The 16,503-nt window shown below is 35.0% G+C and overlaps 1 protein-coding gene across 7 annotated transcripts in view; it reads right to left on the bottom strand.

Annotated features, from left to right (window-relative positions):
• ZNF638 (zinc finger protein 638) overlaps positions 1–16,503 on the bottom strand; it is a 79,827-nt gene that overhangs the window by 26,330 nt on the left and 36,994 nt on the right. For 6 of the 7 annotated variants that reach the window (XM_041754719.1, XM_041754717.1, XM_041754716.1 and 3 more), the window contains 8 exons: positions 14,581–14,639; positions 14,023–14,075; positions 7,003–7,053; positions 4,507–4,575; positions 3,244–3,330; positions 2,881–2,949; positions 2,462–2,502; positions 676–807 (listed from right to left, as the gene is read on the bottom strand). In XM_041754719.1, coding sequence (XP_041610653.1) covers positions 676–807; positions 2,462–2,502; positions 2,881–2,949; positions 3,244–3,330; positions 4,507–4,575; positions 7,003–7,053; positions 14,023–14,075; positions 14,581–14,639 — 561 coding nt within the window. The remainder of the gene's footprint in view (positions 1–675; positions 808–2,461; positions 2,503–2,880; positions 2,950–3,243; positions 3,331–4,506; positions 4,576–7,002; positions 7,054–14,022; positions 14,076–14,580; positions 14,640–16,503) is intronic. The other variant, XM_041754714.1, reaches the window with a different exon arrangement.

Raw genomic sequence — 16,503 nt, 5'->3', positions numbered from 1 at the left:
GTGTTCACTCTCTTCTACTGTTTTCTTAAGCACACCGGCTCTGACTGCCATCAAACACATATCCTACTCTCAAAGATCTCTTCTCTAGTGACCAACTCCTAATAGAAGAACACTACTACTAAGCCACCTGAGTGGTATTTCCATTATTTACACTTTCCTGAAATCTCACTCCCTGTATCTTCCACAGGTTATTATGAATTATACATTTTGTTTTAAAATGACAAAAATAGTATGTACTTATTACTGAAAATTTAAAACATAGATAATAACCTAGGTTATTCTAAGTACTACTGATGACATCTTTGTTTGAGAATGGTTACTTCCCATTTGTGTGCAATTGGTGAAACAGCAGGAATATTAGTAAAAAAGTGCTATAAGTTGTTATAAAACTCTGTATCATTAACATAGTAAAGACATAAAACATTTCCTTTAGACTAAAATTTTGAGCAAAATTTTGACACATTTAGTGCGCCATCCTCCCCATGATGAAAACTATGTCAAATCATTTAGGATAACACTAAATACGGGATATCTATTTTATATTTAAAAAATCCCTTAGCATGAGTGGCTTAATTTTTTGAGGTGCTTCTTTTAAACCCTTTCTTTTTAGTTTTGTGAACTTAATGTATTTCAAAATGTGCTTCAGACATATGAACAGCTATTATCAACGCTTACCTTTTTATGAGATGATAAAATCAAAATATCCTTTAAACCACCAAATGGTTTTACTAGGTTGTAAACTTCTTCTATAGAATATCCTTTATTAGGCAAATTAGAAATAAGTACCACACACATTTCCTCTGTTTCCTTCAAAACAAATTTAAGAGTTGACATTCAAATTTCTTTAACTGCTTACTTTATACTTATTTAAATTTATGCTGCAGATCAAGGTATAATAGTATTTAAACTGCATTTAATACTAAATCTTACCAATTAAGAAGGCTGGTCTGAACCTCAAAAACAAAACAAAATGCAAATTTCCTCTCTCTGAGTACATAGCATAATTTCAGTCATACCATCTGTCACTTAGGGCTTTTAGTTCTCTTTTTCAACCACTGCTTAAAAATACAAGTTTAAGGGGCACCTGGCTGATTCAGTCAGGGGAGCATGTGAGTTTTGATCTTGGGGTGTGAGTTCAAGCCCCACAACTGGGTACAGAGATTACTTAAATAAAATCTTAAGAGAAAGTAAAAATAATAAGATAATAAAAGTAAACAAAAATACAAGTTTAAAAACACCAGTTTATCTCTGACAACAACTCCTTCATGTACTAGCTGCCATTTCTGTGTCGTGTGATGCTAACATCCCCAAGCTCCAAAACAAAGCATATCCTTTTATCTTGCTGAATGAAATAATCTTTCAAGCAAAATTAAAGTTTCCCTTAGGAACCTTTCCCTACAACCTCATCACCATTACAAAGTAAATACTTTCATTTCTGCCTTCTCTTCTCTCAGATCAATTCTTTAGGATGATTCCATCAATGCCAGTTTTTCCTTTACTGGATTTTGAGAAAATCCCCAAAGGTATACTAAACTGGACAACTTGTCACTTTTCTTTTGGAAAAAAAAGGCTGGGGCGGAGGAGAAGGAAGTTATAATTTTCATAAATCAGTTGAGAATGATTTTTAACTATGTCAATTGTGTTCATAAATGGTTACTTTTGAAGTCCTTTAAGGCAATCTATTTGTGCTTTAAAATATTCTTCCTAAAACAAAATAGTTAAGACATACTAGTTACTCTCGAAGAATGAATCTACCAGTCAAAAATTGTTTAGCATGTGCATGATTTCAAGATCTTAACCAGTAAAATCTAAATTAACAAGATGCTAATACATTCATAATGACAAAGGTAACCACAGGAAAACAATGTGAGCTTCATGCCCTTCAAATTGAACTTCAAATTCCACTTCCTATTCTAAAAACACACAGAACAACTGGTATTCTAAATATTAACTTAATTCCCATTTGCCTCTAAGAAAAAAGTAAAGCAGATTTCATAAAATTCTACTGGTTCTGATTTGACAACCTGTTTTTCTAGTCAAAACCCATTTGGCCTAAACTTTTTTCTCTGTAAAAGGTAAACCTCAAAAACATGTACATTTATTGATAATCTGCACTTAAACATTTATGACTTACTCTGCAACTCAAATCCTATCTAAAAAGTCATATATGACAAGGGTGCCTGGATAGCTCGATTGGTTAAGCTTCTGACTCCAGATTTAGGCTCAGGATGATCTCAGGGTCCTGAGATCCACCTTGGAGCCTGCTTACTTTCCCTCAGCCCCCATACCCCATTTAAAAAACAAAAAACCTAAGGTGAAGTAATAACACTTAAAAAATAAAGTTACAAATGACAGACTTTTCACCATGCCAAATCCTGTACAATTTTTAGTAGGTTTACAATAAAAATATATTGTGTCAAAATTTCCTAAGCTTTTAAATAAGTAAAATGTAAAAACTGACCTTGTTAACTGGTTCATTTTCTGTAGCCTCCACAGCAGCTTCTTAAGATACAAAATAAGGTAAGAATTCATGCAGATGTATTTGATTTATCAAGATCCCACTTTTCCCACAATGGATTAAATAGTAGCTGCATGAAAATGTACACAACTGACAAAATACTAGAAATTTAAGAAGGAAATAGCTACAGAAGTAACACTGGCTTTTAAATAATGCTTCATTTTATTCCTTCTAAGAGCTAAATTTCAGAATAATCAAGAGACAGAGTGAAGATCTGAATCATAATATTTTAAATTTCACTTAGGTATGAGCCTGATATTTTAAAAAATATGTATATATGATAGAAAATTAAACACCTTATTTTCTTAAAATTTAATTTTCTATCTTTAAAGATGAAACAAAATAAAAAAATTTTGACCTACCTGAAACAGTTTCTTTAACATTATTTTCAGTGGCTTTGATTTCCATACTGGTCTTTATTTCAGAGTTTTCTGCATGAAATAGTCTGCTTTAATAGTCTAGAAGAACACACTGATATAATTAAACTAATATCTCTAAACAGGAACTTAAATTAGTTTATTTTGTCACTATAAGTCTCCCTAGACTGACCTGAATTAAGTCAAAGCTAATATAGGAGTTGCTTTAAAAAAAAAAAAAAAAAGGAGTTGCTTTGAAAATCAACAAAACAATCCCTTTGAAGATTTTAAAGCAATAATTTCCAAATAAACCTTAAAATGTACACCAAGATCTAAAGAGAGCACTTAACGAAAGCATTTAAAACTTACCTGGTACAATCACCGGTTTACTGGTGTCTTTGTTTTTGACAATGCCAGCCTTTTTGACTTCTAGAGACTTCTTTCCACTAGATTTTGCTTTTAAAAGTAGAAGTGAATGATTATTCTAGGGATGTGTTCAATCATTTAGTGTGTCTCATACTAATATATGTAAGTAATGTAGTCCAACTTTATTATAAAAGCAGTTCTTTTCCATATATTTATCATTTCCACTTATATCTATTTACCAGTAAGATTAAAAGTAAATTTAAAGGGCCTCTGGATGGCTCAGTCAGGTTATATGCCCTTGGCCCAGATCATGATCCCAGGACCCTGAGGATCAAGCCTCTCATAGGGCTCCCTGCTATGCAGGGAGCCTATTTCTCCCTCTGCCTCCTGCTCATACATGAAAAAAGAAGAAAAGAAAAGAAAAGAAAAGAAAAGAAAAGAAAAGAAAAGAAAAGAAAAGAAAAGAAAAGAAAAGAAAAGAAAAGAAAAGAAAAGAAAAGAAAAAGAAAAGAAAAGAAAAGAAAGAAAGAGAAGAGAAGAAAAGAAAAGAAAAGAAAAGAGAGAAAGAAAGAAAGAAAGAAAGAAAGAAAGAAAGAAAGAAAAGGAAAGAAAAAGAAAGAAAGAAAGAAAGAAAGAAAGAAAGAAAGAAAGAAAGAAAATAAGTAAGTGAGTAAGTAAATTTAAAATGAGACACAATTCTTGTTGATGACCATTAACGGGCCACAGGTTTCTTCTCCTCGTGGCAGAAGCATATTATAATTACTCAAAAAACATTTTATAATTCCTACAACGGCTCTTTAAAATTAGCCTATATATTAATAAACAGATGTTAGTTTCAACATGTTACATTTCTTTCTTTAAGGAGGAAACACTGTTTTAACAGGGAAAAAAACATTTTTTGGAGTAACAAATAAAAATTTACAAGCTGGGGAAGGTAGCAAGGAGTGACAGTTCTAAAAATGGAGGAAAGTAAGTATTTGTAGGGGGAAGCGACAGAGCAGTCTGTAATTATACTGTCAATAAGGTCTCCTCCACCAAAATGTATCTGCAATGGCACACACTGTCAAAGACCAATGTACCAAAATATAGAAGCCCCATTAAGTGTCAGGTTTTAAAAATCAAAGAAATATCTACTTCTTACTTGTAGTTATTAGATACTACAAATTATATGAATTTAAAACTTGTTTTCAATTATTATGGCTATTATATTCTTCAAGGCAGTATTAAGTACAAACTTAATAAATCCTTTCCTTCCCAAAGTCTTACCTGTTTTGACTGAAGCTTTACCTTTAGCAGCTACTGTTACCACAGATTTTACAGAACCCGCTGATTTCCCTAAATCACAAAAGCTGTAGTCAAAATTGGCTTATTTAACTAGTATCAACAATCCCCCCCCCCCCCCCAAGGAACCTCATAGAGAATGAGTGACAGACTACATTTTATCAAAACAAAATGCTATCATTTTGGGGCACAGGTCATTCTCTAAATCTAGCAATGATGACAATTTCCTCAGGAAAAAAAGTAGCAGTAAAGTAAGAATTCACCTCCCCAGTGGGGTACTTAAAAATAGCATTCAGGGTAGTTAAATCTCTGAATGAGCGCATCAACCAAGAAGCAAAATTACTAACTGCAAGGATATAAGAACAGTCCAATAATGCTTTTAAAATTAAATTTAAATTTAAATTGGCCCCCCAGGGATCCCTGGGTGGCGCAGCGGTTTGGCGCCTGCCTTTGGCCCAGGGCGCGATCCTGGAGACCCAGGATCGAATCCCACGTCAGGCTCCCAGTGCATGGAGCCTGCTTCTCCCTCTGCCTGTGTCTCTGTCTCTCTCTCTCTCTCTGTGTGACTATCATGGATAAATAAAAATTAAAAAAAATAATAAATAAATAAAATAAAATTGGCCCCCCAGCCCAAGATTCCTTTGCTCCCAGTTGATTGGATAGCCTTCAAGAACACTTTCATTATGGTTAGGCCACATAAAGCCTGCTTTGACTGATTCCTAGTGGGCTCTATGTGAACAGAACTATTTAAATTGCTTTGACTCTTCTTTGTACATACACATTTGTTACTCTTACTTATATTCAAAGATAATGTATAAAGACTGTGACCATCCAAGTGTCACTGAGAAGATCACCAGAGAGCAAAATCCCTTTCTATTCAGAGAGCAACATAAGGCTTATCTCTGAAAATTAGGATTCATTAACAACTAGTAAAGCTGCATTATGAGGAAAAAGCCCAGAATCAGAAGTCAGTAGAGCAACTGAATTCCAAATTAAATTGTGAAGTCTTGTGGCATGAGTAAGTTTCTGTGCACATCTGCCCACTTGTAAACAAGGGTGGCAATTGCTATAATTATTTAAGAGGACCCTTGTAAGAACATGATTATGCTTTTGAAAAATTATCACACAAAACTAGTGACATGCACAAAAATCAACTGAAATATTTATAAATCCACCCTTTATATCCAAAGATAGACCCTAACCTCTGCTCAAAAAGATTAATACCAATCCTTACAGAGTATCACCTAACCAGCTATTTCTTAGTCAATCCCAAATTTTCATACTGCTTGAGTCACACTGAGCCTCAAAGAGCCCTTAAGCATTTCTTTCACTATCCCTTATTACAAGTCAATTTACGTTACTACTTCTAGCTGTGTATAAGAACTTAAGGAAATAATACATAGAAATAATATCCAACAGGTAAGGGGTGGCTAAGCAGCTTTAACAGCCATTATCAGCAAATCTCCAACAGAATTCCCATAAATGTACTATAAAAGTAAGTACTAAATACTGTTGACTAAATAAATACATCCTCAAAACAAGATTCCTAGCTTTCCCTGACCCTCTCAGGTTTACTGCTTTGAAGAAACCACTATACTGGATTTGCCACTAACAATGGTTATTTACCAACGCAAAGCCGTTCTCTTTCTACCATTATAGAAAATGTAATTTAATACACTGATCTCTAGCCACTCAAAAAGATGACCCTGGGCAGCCCGGGTGGCTCAGCAGTTTAGCGCTGCCTTCAGCCCAGGGCCTGATCCTGGAGACTTGGGATCGAGTCCTGCATCAGGCTCCCTGCATGGAGCCTCCTTCTCCCTCTGCCTGTCTCTGCCTCTCTATGTGTCTCTCATGAATAAATAAATAAAATCTTAAAAAAAAAAAAAAAAAAAGATGACCCTAAACTAACTAGTATTTAGCAAAAATGAGAAGTAGAAAAAATAATGCTAGAGGAAAGAGAAAAAAAATCACTACTTTCAAACCCATGAGGGGTGCCTGGGTGGCTCAGCTGGTTAGGCATCTTGATCTCAGCTCAGGTCTTGATCTCAGAGGTTGTGAGTTCAAGCATGACACTTGGCCCACGCTTGGCATGAAAACTACTTAAATAAACAAAAAAACCACACATAAAATAACCCCCACTAAAATCTGTAACAACTGAAAATATAGTTTTGCTGTGTGTTATCTGAACTATTTTATAAAAGAAAGTAAACAGAGACCTGAATAAAAAAGAGGGGAATTATCTCTGATACTCATCATGAGAAATTGTTTCCCACTTAATTATCTTATTTTGATAGTAACTACAAAGAAAGAGCATTGTTTACTAAGTCTCCTTTCTCCGAACTTCTAAATGGCTATAAATTTAAAACATTTCGTGTACATTCAGCACATATTTTGTCACATGAACTCCAAGATTCCTGCTTAATACTTTTTATGTAATTTAAAGTTAACTAGTATGTCTAGAATTCTAGTAAAAAAGCATACCTGAAGACTTACTGACTTTGGCTCCAGATGTCTTGGCTTGTCCAGTTTTGGCTAAAAAGAAAAATATATTAATGACACATTAGAAACATATCATTAGGAAAGAACTAGCCCAGCAATGACTGAAAAAAAACATCCTTATACTTGTCTTTGTATGGGTACGGAACTGCCTAAGTAAATTCTGAGACATGTAGTTGCTGAGACAAAAGAAAATATTTGAAATTTAACAATATTAAATTGTCCTGCATGAAAACTCTATCAATTGATATTCCCATCAATAGACAGGAGAGTGGGGCTTCCCATTTCCACACACAGTAGATAAGTCAAGTTATTAATCACTCTAATCTGAAATGGAAACTGGTATGAGTTTTTATTTCTTTAATTAGGAGTAAAGTTGCATTGATTTTCACATGCTTAATTACACACTATCTTTCTTCGACATCTGTTATCTTAATATTTGTCAATTTATTATCTTTTCAGTTGTTGAGGTTTTTCTTATTTGAGGACTTTATATATTAAGAAAACTCATCTGCATCACACAGGTAACAATTTTTTAAAAACAGTTATGCAAAATATGTATGTAAAAATATTTATGAAATCAAATATCCTGATAGGGAAGGATGTCTTCACTCTGAAACTGAAAACAAAAAAACTCGCCACATTTCTTTCAGTACTTTTATTTACCACCTTATGTATCACGATCCATCTGTGATTTACTTTGCAATTAAAGTACTTTTTTCCTTTTACAAAGGGATTAGTCAATTCAATGAATAATTGATCTTTTCCTTGTTAATTTAAAATATTACCATGATTTACTGATGTTGCATTGTTCTAGGAACTACCTCTGGAATCTCTCTGTTCTACTAATCTTTTGTCTATTTGTGCAAATACATGAAACTATTGGGAATCTTTACCTATGTAGTTTTAGTATCTGTTACTGTTAGTCCTAATTAGTCTTCCTTTGCAGAATTTTCCTATGTTAATTTTGTATGTTTAAAGCTTTATAATCAGCTTATTCAGTTTAAAAATCTTATTATTTTTGTCAACTTACTGTGAATTTAAAAAATCTTACTGGGATTTTTACTGGATTCGTAACATTTATCTAATATAAGGGAAAAAAAAGGCATACTGGGGCAGTTAAGCAGGGGAGCCTGCCTCTCCCCTCGGCTTGTGTAAACTTGCTTTCATTCATAAATAAATACATACATACATACATACATAAATAAATAAATGAATAAATAAATCTTTTTTAAAAAGGAGACACATAATGGTGAGAAGCTTTCTATCAAAGAGTGAGCTGTTTTCTCACATAGCATTTTATGTCTTTCACTAATATTTAAATTTTTTTCATAGCTTTTACCCTTTTTATTACACCCATTTACAGTAAATGGAATATTTTATTAGATTACATGTATGGTTATTCTTTCTACATAATAAAGCAACTGAAACCCTATATTAATTTAGAAAATTAAGGTGGCTAATTAGCAAGCACTTCAGTAGACTCTCTTGGGTGTTCCATCATACACACACATTTGCAAATAATAATGAATCATACTTTCCCATTTTTATGCTCTTGACTTGCACCGACTGGTGGTTATTAGTTTTAGGACAATATTTATGTTATTTCACAGAATTAACATAATTTTTGTTACATGAAACTGCTCCATAGTTTTAATTTATTATGACAACTTTATCAGCATTTCAAAACATTTATCTTTTTGAGATAACTGTAAATTCACAAGGAGTTGTAAGAAATAATAGGGAGAAATCCCATCCCTTCACCCGATTTCCCCCAATGGTAATATTTTGCATAATTATGTACTAAATTACAAACAGAAAGCTGACATTAATACAATCTACTAACATTTCCCTAGTTCTACACACACTCATTAATGTGTATTTAGTACCATGAAATTGTACCATAATGTGTAGATTACTGTGATCACGGATCACAATACAGCCAGTTCCATCACAAGGATCCTTCCTACTACCCACTTACAGCAATAACCACCTGCCTCCCCCTCCTCTTCAACCCAACAACCACTAATCTATTCTCTCTCTCTCGAACTTTATCATTTCAATAGTGCTGTATAAATAAAAGCTCTAATATATAATTTTTTGAGATTGATTTTTTCATTCAGTGTAATTCCTCTGCAATCCATCCGAGTATTACATCTATTGATAATTTGTTCCTTTTTACTGCCAAGTTGTATTCCATACTACAAATATATCACACAAGTTTAACCATTCACCCACTGAAGGACATCTGCCTTGCTCCTAGTTTTTGGTTATTACAAATAAAGATGCTAACAACATTTATGCACAGGTTTTTGTCTGGACAGGTTTTGTGCAAAAGTAATTCATCCATCTAGGATAAATGCCCAAAGAGCATAATTGCTGGGTCCTATGGTAAAGCACATGCTTAGTTCTATAAAAACTACAATACTTAGGGCACCTGGCTGGCTCAATCAGTAGAGCATGCAGTTCTTGACCCTGGTTGGAGCTGTGAGTCTGAGCCCCATGTTGAGTGTACAGATTACTTAAGTAAACTAAAACAACAACAACAACAACAAAAAACCACCCTGCAATATTATTTTCTGCACCATTTTAAATTCCTAACATCAATGTACAAGTTTCTCCACATCTTCAATAGCATTTGGTGTTACTATTTTCTTAGTTTATCCTCTGATAGGCACAGTGTCTGTCAGCATTTGATGTCCATATTAACCTGCTTCTTCCTGTTTCCCTTCTCTCCATCCCCATTTTTTTTTTTTTAATTTTTATTTTATTTATTTATGATAGGCACACAGTGAGAGAGACAGAGAGAGGCAGAGACACAGCCAGAGGGAGAAGCAGGCTCCATGCACCGGGAGCCCGACGTGGGATTCGATCCCGAGTCTCCAGGATCGTGCCCTGGGCCAAAGGCAGGCGCCAAACCGCTGCGCCACCCAGGGATCCCTCTCCATCCCCATTTTTAAAGAAAAATTTCCTTTCCTCTGAATACCATGAAATAGCTAAAATAGAACTAGATTTATTTAAAGATTTGATGGAACTCAAATGTGGAAACTATTTGGGCAGAATGCTTTACTTGGGGAAATAAAGGACTTAGCATTAAAAGTCTGTGTTTTGGTTTGTCTCTTTTTTTGTTTGTTCATCTGTTTTGTTCCCTAAAAGAAAGTTATTTTTATCTGGAAACTGAAAAGTATAAAAAATAAGATACATTTACTTTATCTTTTAAAATTATCTTTTAAAGATTTTATTTATTTACTCATGAGACACAGAGAGAGAGAAGCAGAGACACAGGCAGAGGGAGAAGCAGGCTCCCTGCAAGGAGCCCCATGTGGAACTCAGTATCAGATCCCGAGATCATGCCCTGTGCCGAAGACAGACGCTCAACCACTGAGCCACCCTGGCATCCCCCAAGATACATTTACTGAAAAAAAAAAAAAAAAAGAAAAAGGAAAAGGAAAGGAAAAAAAGAAAACCAATAAAATGTTAAGAAAAAAATCATTAAATTAAGGATGACAAATCAGAAAATTTTGGCTGTTTCCCCATGGGTTCAGTTACAACAATACAGTTTGAGTGTCCCCTGTATTTTAACTCCTACAAATATTTATTCATTAACCCTTATACTATATTACATGTTAAGGAATGAGAAAATAACACTACAAATATTCCCTTACTGAGCCACATAAAAGAGATAAAATTATTAAACTAATATCAGGGCACCTGGGTGGCTCAGTGGTTGAGCATCTGCCTTTGGCTCAAGTCATGTTTTCGGGGTCCTGGGATCGAGTCTTACTTTAGGCTCCCTGCAGGAAGTCTGCTTCTCCCTTTGCCCATGTCTCTGCCTCTTTGTGTCTCTCATGAATAAATAAAATCTTTAAAATAAACAAACAAACAACTAATACCAAATGACTCAATGTATTCAGTATTACTAGAAGGGAACTGGAGGCTTCTAATGCCCAGGTAAGTCAGGGAAGGTATCACGGAGAAGTTCTATCTGAGGTGGGCCTTAAAAAATAATCCAGAATTTGCTCCAACTCCACCCCAAAAAAGTAGTCTTATATGGCTTCCTATCCACAGTACCTTGTACAAGGCCTGGTACCTACTAAGTAGGTACACAGTAAGTGCTTACTAAAGTAACTGGAATTCAGAGAATCCCAAACAAATGGACAGCATAAATAAAGGTGACAAGGGAGTAAAAAGTAACCTGGGACAAAGGGTAAAGGGTCATTTATTTAATGTTAAATAATCTGGACTTTCTCCTGCGAGTCACTAGAAGTGGAATGATCAGACCTGCCTTAAAGAGATCTCAGGGCAATGGTATGAATAATGAAGCAGAGTGGAATAAAAATATGGTCAAGAGGCTATCTTCAAAATTAAAATATGAATCAATTAAAATAGTTACAAGTGTGATGAAGCAAAGTCAAAAGACATAGCTTGAGCCAGAATCAAGAGAGAACTAGTTTGAATCAGCCACTGGTTGGATGAAAAGAGGAAAGATGTTATTTAAGCTTGAACTGGGTGGTATAGAAGAGAAGAGACAGGGAGAAGATTACTCATAATTTCTACATTGGATGATGAATGGTGACTGTCAGATGACATAAAAAATGAGAGGAACAAACTCGAGGGGGTAGAGGTTTATGTATATACATGAGATGTCACTGGTCCTTAAAGCTGTACAAAGAAAAAAATTAGGAAGAAAAGTATGACATAAGAGGAACAGACATTTAGGGAAACCATTATAGGGAGATAAAAGAGCAATCAAAGGAGATTTAGAACAAGTTTTCTTAGTTTAATAGATGAAATGCTTTGAAATCATACAGTTTTAGATCTGAATCCTAACTCTTCCATGGGACCCCAAATAAGTCATTTAACTTTGAGTAAATTATTAATCTCTGAATCTGTTTTCTCATCTATAAAATGAGAAGGCAATTTGAAAGATTAAGGAAGGTAACATAAATTGCCTTGTATTAATTAGCGCAACCAATGGCAAGTTTCTTTCCCTTGTTTTCTGTCTTCTGGCATAGATTATACCCGTTAGTAAACTCTTCTTCTATTTAACAAATCATTATCTTATTCTAAACAGTAAGTCCAAACTCCAAACTAACCCTGGATCTCCTTCACTCTGTCACAACATTTTTCACTTTATAAAACATAGTATTTAGTATATATCATCTATTACCTCAAGTTAGTATATAAGCTACACGGAAATAGAGACAGTGGCTACTGGTTCACTGACATATCCTTTTTTTTTAAAAAAAAAAATATTTTATTTATTTATTCATGACAGACACAAAGAGAGAGAGTGGCAGAGACAGAGGCAAAGGGAGAAGCAGGCTCCATGCAGGGAGCCTGACATGGGACTCGATCCCGGGTCTCCAGAATCACACCCTGGGCTGAGGGGGCGCTAAACCGCTGGGCCACCGGGGCTGCCTCACTGATATATCCTAACACGTTAAAAAGTATCCCCAATTATGAGCATATAGTAGATGCTCAGTTTTGTTTTTTTTTTAAATTAGTGATGGGTAATGGTTCTAAAGTTTTCCTTTCTGATCAAATTATACTTTTGCTTCCTTCGTGTATTTCTCTTCATCCTTTCTGATTTGTGCTTATAAAAGTTCTCTTTAAAATTATCTAATCAGGGATGCCTGGGCACCTCGGTGATTGAGTGTCTGACTCTTGGTTTCAGTTCAGGTCGTGATCTTAGGGTCATGGAATGGAGCCCCGTGTCGGGCTCCACACTCTCAGTGTGGAATCCATTTCAGACTCCTTTGCCCTCTGCCCTTCCATGTTCTTGCTCAGTCTCTCCCTCTCTAAAATAAATAAATGAATAAGAACTGCCCTAATTAACTTATCATGCACCCTCATGAGACTTTCTCAATCCTATTTACAGGCTCCTGTCTTTCTACATTTCTATTAGAAGGGAGAGTATACTTGAAGCATTTCTCCCTCTACTCATTGCTTTTATTATGTTAGGACCAGTCCCAAAATTTAGACCTTAAACTTAAAAAATTTCCAAAGTATCCCACTTATTTCAACACCAGGTGATTGGCCGACCTAAAGGATATCTCCAACAGGTAAGTCTATGATACATGAAATTTACCAATGTTGAAATCAGAGTTCAAGGTTTTTCTCAAAGAAATCACTGCATCGGGTAGCCCCGGCGGCTCAGAGGTTTAGCGCCGCCTACAGCCCAGGGCGTGATCCTGGAGACCTGGGATGGAGTCCCAGTCGGGCTCCCTGCATGGAGCCTGCTTCTCCCTCTGCCTGTGTCTCTGCCTCTCTCTCTCTATGTCTATCATGAATAAATAAATACATCTTTAAAAAAAAAAGAAAGAAAGAAATCCAGAACACACTATACACCTTTCTAAAAGAAAACATACAAAACAGTTTAACTTTCTAAATTTTATAAACTTTCTAGTTTTTATCTACTTTATTTTAGCTTTTCTGTCTCATCCTTCACTATCAAGCTACCTATTCTTACTAAACTCAAGAGTGTTTGCTGTGGCAGTGACTTCTTTCCAACCCCAAACAGATGGAGAAAACTCAGTTTATTAAAACTGTATGCAAAATTCACTTAGCTAATTCATAATAAAGACCTGCAATGTTTTCCTGAGTATAAAGAAACAACTTTAACACTTGAGTGTAGTAACACTGCCTTCTGTTTGGTCTTTTTAGTTTACCTTTTGGCTCTCAGCAAACTTTCAAAATCAAAGGAGACCAAACAAGCAATCTTAACATATCTTTGCGTTGTATCTTATTGGTAGGGGCTGAAAGGAGATACTACAAAATTAACCTAAACAGCTATTACCTATGGAACTATGATAGGTATTTTATAGACATTATCTCTTTGAACCTTTATATATTAACTACTAACCACTAGCTTAATATAGGGACCAATCTGGGTTCCTTCTACTAATGTACAATAAATAGTTTTCCTACCACCATCTTGTAAGAAGTTTCTAGTAAACTGACAAAATATACTTCTTTGGAGGAGTATTAAAAGTAACAACTTACGGGCAGAAGCTGAAGTCACAGTTTCAACACCTTTGGAAGCGTCTATATCTTTTCTATTTAAAAGAAGAAAAAATTTAGCAAAGATTGAAAGTCTAAGTTCTAAAAGTTCTGAAGATGAAATCTTAATTTATTTTTATTTTTATTTTTTTTTTGAAATCTTAATTTAAAAAAGTTTAGAGGCGCCTAACTGGTTCAGTAGGTAGGGCATGTGACTCCTCATCTGAGGGTCATGAGTTCAAGCCCCATGTTGGGCGTAGAGCTTACTTAAATTAAAAATTTAAAGTTAAGGCAATTCAATTTGAACAATGTCTCATTTAAACTGGAGTCAGACACTTGACGGGATGAGCACTGGGTGTTTTTCTGTATATTGGTAAATTGAACACCAATAAAAATTAATTTATAAAAAAATAAATAAATAAACTGGAGTCAGAAAAAAAAAGAAAAAATAAACTGGAGTCAGGGTAATAAAATATATTAAAAATGCAGTTGTACAAAAATTTTAAAATTTGAATTCACATGCACATTCATTCTCAGATATGAAATCATGGCGTTACTCACTTTAAAGCAGATGCAGATATTTTCTTTGAATCTGATGTCTTTTTCTTCATCTCTTTGTTCTGTGAAAGAAAAAGATTTTGAAAAAGAAAAACTAAGTTTCTTCCTCAATTATCCAAGGCAATTTAGAAAATACACACAAGCAAAAAGATATACAACAAAAAACATAGATATTATGATATTCAGATCAATTTAACAAATACCTACTGAATGTTCACTAATTGTCAAGCAGAATTTTAGGCACTGGAGAGCAGTAAATAAAACAAAATTCTTAATGAGTTTACCTTCAAGGGTTAAGGAAAGAAAGACCACAAGGAAATTAAAAAATATATACATATCTTATCGGTTAGCAACAAGAGCTATGGAGAAAAGTAACAGAGAAGGGAAATAACTGTTCCTGTTTGGGAATGAGGAGTTATGCGACTTTCAAAAAGTTTGTTACACAAGTCTACTGAAAAGATAACATATGAGCAAACACCTACAGGAAAGAAGAGAGCAAGCCATTCCCTGTGTTGACAGCACTCCAGACAGAAGGAACAGGAACTGTAAGACTTTTGAGATCCAAGCCTATTAGATGGTTTATGAAGTATAAAGGATGTAAAAACTTGAAATGAAAAAAAAGAAAGAAGAATAAAGGATGCTTGGGGTTGGAAGTAGAGATGGAAAGAGGTACATGGTGGTTTAGGGGCAGAGTGTGGGTGGAATGTGTGGTGTGAACTCTTATAAGCCACTGTTGAGCACTGGCTTTTCCTCTGAGTGTGATGAAAAGCTGAAACTATGAACGGCAAAATCAATCTGCTTCTATGTTAAGAACAGAGTCTGAGTGGGTGAAAAGGTAAGGACAGAGGTAGAGACTGTTTTAAGGCTACAGTAATAGCCAAAACAAAAGACAGTGGTGGAATGGACCAGGATGACAGCAATTAGATACTGAAATGCCACTGTATTATTTGAAATGTTTTTGTAAGAGAGTGGTAAGAAAATGTAGATCAATAGTAAAAGAGAATTAATGAATTACAAAGAATTTATCTCTCTTCCATTACACTGCAAAGACTAGACTACTCCTTTTTATACTTACACCGTTTGTGCCTGAATTATTAGAGGTTGCACCTGTATAACTATAAAATTTAAAGTCTTCAACAGTATTAAAGTGGTGTCCCCTTTCTCGAATTTCAGTTATTTGCAGACTGGGTCTCCTGAATATACCCACCATGTCTTTCCTCTTCATCACTAGAAAACTATTAAGTTCCAAGAAGAGTGAGAGCATATCTGTCTGTTCATCACTCTATCTTCTGCAGATATCACAATGCCTTATAACAGATTTTTAAGAAATAGTTTTTCAATTAAAATGAAATTAGGGAAGCCCGGGTGGCTTGGCGGTTTAGCACCGCCTTCAGTCCAGGGTGTGATCTTGGAGACCTGAGATCGAGTCCCACGTCAGGCTCCCTGCATGGAGCCTGCTTCTCCCTCTGCCTGTCTCTGCCTCTTTCTCTCTGTGTGTCTCTCATGAATAAATAAATAAAATCTTAAAAAAAAATGAAATTAAACTGTCATCTGAATTTTGATTGTATATCTTTGGTTTTAATGCCTTGTTACTTTTTCTATAATGCTCAAACCCTAATAACGGTTTCTCAGCATTGTTTTTCATTTCTATGCAATCTTCTTGGATATTAGCTAACTGCTTACTGTGGGTTTTAGATGTAATATTACTATGAATCTTTCTAAAAATACTAAACTAGGGCAGCCCGGGGGGAGCTCAGCGGTTTAGCGCTGCCTTCAGCCTGGGGCCTCATCCTGGAGACCTAGGAGCGAGTCCCACGTCAGGCTCCCGCATGGAGCCTGCTTCTCCCTCTGCCTGTGTCTCTGTGTCTCTCTGAGTGTCTCTCATAAATAAATAAAATCTTTAAAAATAAATAAACAAACCAAACT

This window comes from Vulpes lagopus, chromosome 5, assembly GCF_018345385.1.
Source record: "Vulpes lagopus strain Blue_001 chromosome 5, ASM1834538v1, whole genome shotgun sequence".
Lineage (NCBI taxonomy): Eukaryota > Metazoa > Chordata > Mammalia > Carnivora > Canidae > Vulpes > Vulpes lagopus.
Note: the sequence above shows the minus strand (reverse complement) of the source record. Positions and strands in the feature narration are given on the sequence as shown.